Below are 4,240 nucleotides of genomic sequence, written 5' to 3' on the forward strand. Positions count from 1 at the left end.
CAAGCAGGGATAATATCATACACGGATTTCAACAGTAGACCCTCGCTCACTGCCCTATATTGCAGCCACAAAAAACAAGACACGACCAATAATCAATATTATGATTTCTGAGGAGTATCATCAAGTCCCATCCACCACAATGAGCATGCATGCATGCAACCCCATACCAAGCTCTCAATACAACAACCACCTCTTTGGCTACTTCCCCCTTCATTACTTTACCCAATTTCCCACTATAAAAAGAACCCGACCCTCACACACTTTTCATCACCATCACAAGTAGCCAAGCCTCAATAGAGTTATAAGCTAATAAGCTTGGCTGGATAGCTAGCTAGCTTTCATAACTTAGCAAAATCAACAAAGGCTAGCTACCTAGCAATTCTTATTAATTAGTTGACTAGTTATCTTCTTCATCATCAAATAGAATGGAAACCATCAACCACATCATCAACGGCAACGGCAACGGCAATGGTAATAACCACGGTTACACCAATGGTAATAACCATGCCGTATATGAAACCGAACAAGATACCATCGTCACCACGGAACGAAAATCAATCAAAGCTCGCCTCCAAGACGGTGATTGCTTGTACGGTATGTCGTTTCTTAGCTTCTGCCCTACGATGGTTGAGATAGCAGGATGGTCTGGCTATGACTTCGTTATCCTTGACCTCGAGCACGGCTTCGGAGGCATCTCTGAAGGCCTGCGATGCATCCATGCACTCACTGCGGCCAACACACCGGTCATCGTTCGTGTGCCGGAGCTTTCGCACGTGTGGGTCAAGAAAGTGCTCGACCTTGGTCCCCAAGGCATTATCTTCCCCCTCGTTGACGGCCCCGAATCAGCCAAGAAGGCCGTCTCCTATTGCAGGTATAAGTCAATAATTTCTCATATATTTATACTAAAATTGAGTAACTAATAAACTATTATATTGAAACGTATGGATATTTGATGTTCATAAATAAACTTTGATTAAATGGTTATTTTACTAAAACTAAGTAAATAATATGTATACAAATATATAATAATTATTTAATAAATAACTTTTTATGTTTATTTTGAATATTTAAAATCACCTTATAAATATATTTATGTAATTTTTTCTTTACCAAAGATAAGGGAGACTCAAATCCGCGATCTCTTAAATAAGTATGGCGAGATTATGTCATTTAAATTATAACTGATTGGCATTTATATAAGTTGTTATGATTAATAAAAATATTTTTTTATACTAAAATCAATTAATAAAATTAGTTATTATATATTTATATATAAATACGTATATTATTTAACTCATTTTTTAATATGTATTTTCTATTTTAATATAATTTTATGTTAATGATTGATTTTAGTATATATTTAACATAATCGTAAAATTAATCCCACTATTATTCTAACTCCTTTGTTGATGGTAAAAATATCTTTCTAATAAATATATGTTATTTAATTTATTTTTAATATATATTTTATATTTAATATATATTATACGACAATAGTTAAGTTGAAAATTCGATTTTACTATATATTTAATGTGGTTGAAAATTAATATACGATTATGTATAAAGTCAATTTCAATAAATTAATTAAAAATAAGTTTATTATAAAATAAAATAAAAAATAATTTTTTATTATTTTAATTTCTTAAATTTTAAACTAAAAAATAAAAAAATTAACTTATACTATAGTTGGATCTTTAAACTTTTTCCATAATATATATTGAAAGAGAAAGTATTAGAAACTAATACTAATTGTATACAATGTGTATAATGAGTTGATTATTTTTATTAAGGGTGAGTGGCGTGTGATAAGTCAAGTAGCAACGGTGAAATGAGATGATAAAATGGGGTGATCGCCGGTTGAAAAAGAAGAGAATATTGGAGTGAAATGCTTTACTAAATTAAGATTTCAAATGGTTATTTTTTTAAAATAATTAACTGAATTTTTTAAAATTTTAAAATTTGAAATTGGAGAATTTAAAATTTAAAATTTGATCTGAAATAATTGAATGAAAGTTTTTAAATTTATTATTTATTTCTATTGAACTAAATAACCAATCCATTGTATACATTATCAAAATTCTTCATTAGCTCCCTAACGGAATTCTAAGTATATATAGGAAATTGAAACATGAATATATTGCTAAACTATTAAAGTAATAATATTACATACAAATTATGACAGGTACCCTCCGAATGGAGTTCGTGGAGTGGCAACACCGATTGTAAGGGCGTCAAGGTTTGGTATTGATGAAAGCTACGCAAAGAAGTACGAGAAAGACTTGTTGATTCTGTGCCAGGTAGAGACTGCAGAGGGAGTGGAAAACGTAGAAGGAATTGCAGCCGTTGATGGGGTTGATGGAATTATGGTTGGACCATTGGATCTGAGTGCAAGTGTTGGGTGCATGCACGATCCCAGAAATGAAAAGGTGAAGGAGATGATGAGGAAGATTGAGAGCACCGTGTTAGGAATGAAGAGGAAAGAGGGCGGTGGGCCCTACTTGGCTGGCTTCGCTATGCCATTCGACGGTCCGGATCAGTTCAGGAGCCGCGGCTACAAATTGATTCGTGGGGTCACTGATGTTGGCTTGTTCAAGAACGCTTGTGTTGGCGACGTCAGCAAGTTCAACATGAACACCAATAAGATCAACGGCCAGTACTGCTAGTTTTCCAGGGTATTATGAATTGAGGCATAATATAGTGTTGAGAATATATAATGAATAAGATCTCACATACGGTGGAAGAACTTTTCTGAACTTGTTCTGTCTGTTTTGTTTTAGAAATGTTACATTGTTTCAACTTGCAATAATATATTTTTGTTTATTTAGATAAGGCAAAAAATTGGGTGTATGTGCATGACCACTTGACTTTCATCAAATTTAAAGATAGAAAAAGGAAAAAACAATAAATGAATGAGTAAAATAAAAAAAAAAAATTTCCTATATTTTTTAAGCACGTTTAATATATTTTTCAAAAACATTTCAAAAACAATTGCAACTGCTCAGTTGTAATTTTCTTTTTTTTCTTTTATTTTTTTGTCTAAGATAGGTAACTTTATTAAAATAAAGAATGGTTCAATTTGGACAAAAGACAAAGAAAAAATTGAAATAGTTCCACTAGAAATTAAATAAGTAAGATAGCTAGCACTAGCCATCATTAGCAATTGGAGAAAATATTAGGTCATCTTCATCCCCTCTTCTACCATTGTCTGCGCTAGTTTTAAGTTAAGAGATGGTGATCGACGAGATCCTTCAAATATCAATTCATTCTTTGCCTTCCAAAGCTGCCAGAGTGTAAGTTGGCCACCAGCTCGAGCTTCTTATTTGGCTCTGCGTTGCTCTTGAACTTCTCCATAGTGCTGATCCACCATCGCTAGCTCTCATTCAATGCTTATGGAACATGGATTTAGGCTTTTTGCTAAGCTTCTAGAAAATTGGGGCAAGTCAGTAGGTAGTGGATCACCGATTCATCTTGTTCATTGCACCTTGAGTTGAAAACTATGGTTGGCAATAGAAAATCAGAGGAACTCATCGATCTGAACCTTCTTGAAAAGCCGTCTTGAAAGGCTCTTAAGCTTTGCTCTGTTGGTTGCTCTTAAATGTGTTGATCCAGATGTCACAAAGAGACCTAAAATCAGACACATAATCCACATGCTTGAAGCCGACGAGATCCTATTCCATAATGTATGTTCTTTCCCTTTTTTGAATTCTGCATTATACATAACTGGAGAACAAGAGTAAGATAATTTAGTATTGCTATAATCTGATTCTCATTTATCACTTTTTTTTATCATTCCTTCTTGTAGGAACAAAAGACTGGAGAGAAATCGTTGCAATTATCATCATGAGTAAAAGGACTCTAGCAGAGATAGAAAATGAATAGATGGAGAGATCACTGATCGAAATGAAGATGATAATAGCAATAAAAATCTTGTCTATTCCACTAAGTTGAGATGATAGTTGTTAAATGGTAAATGTAGTTATGTATTTATTTAGTTTTAGTAGTTTGCCTATATTAATTTCTACTTCAATCTGGATAATATGTAATGAGTGTATTTTTGCTGCATAATTTTTCCTCCCACCACAATTTGGGATTCATTGTATACTCATTCATTATTACTAAAAATCAAAATTTTGATGTCGTCTTTCTGCTTTATAAGACAAAAGTAGCTCAAGTAGTATTTTCAAGTTGCTCAAACTGTAGTATCAAATTACTGTTGTCTCATTCGGTCCCATCATAAATT

The 4,240-nt window shown here is 32.9% G+C and overlaps 1 protein-coding gene across 1 annotated transcript; it reads left to right on the forward strand.

The window, feature by feature from the left end:
• Nucleotides 1–269: 269 nt before the first annotated feature.
• On the forward strand, nt 270–2,753 carry LOC107604648 (uncharacterized). Its single transcript, XM_088503305.1, has 2 exons — nt 270–871; nt 2,183–2,753. The coding sequence occupies exons 1-2, from the start codon at nt 426–428 to the stop codon at nt 2,661–2,663; spliced, it is 927 nt and encodes a 308-aa protein (XP_088359431.1). The 5' UTR covers nt 270–425; the 3' UTR covers nt 2,664–2,753.
• The last annotated feature ends 1,487 nt before the right edge of the window (nt 2,754–4,240 follow it).

Source organism: Arachis ipaensis, chromosome B1 (assembly GCF_059453495.1).
Source record: "Arachis ipaensis isolate K30076 ecotype BB chromosome B1, ASM5945349v1, whole genome shotgun sequence".
Taxonomy (NCBI): Eukaryota; Viridiplantae; Streptophyta; class Magnoliopsida; order Fabales; family Fabaceae; genus Arachis; species Arachis ipaensis.

What these genes read in the sequence shown, in the direction of transcription:
- LOC107604648 (XM_088503305.1), top strand. Translation starts at nt 426, where the DNA reads ATGGAAACCATCAACCACATCATCAACGGCAACGGCAACGGCAATGGT. An exon ending in AAGGCCGTCTCCTATTGCAG is followed by an intron (nt 872 to 2,182) that starts GTATAAGTCAAT and finishes AAATTATGACAG; the next exon opens with GTACCCTCCGAATGGAGTTC.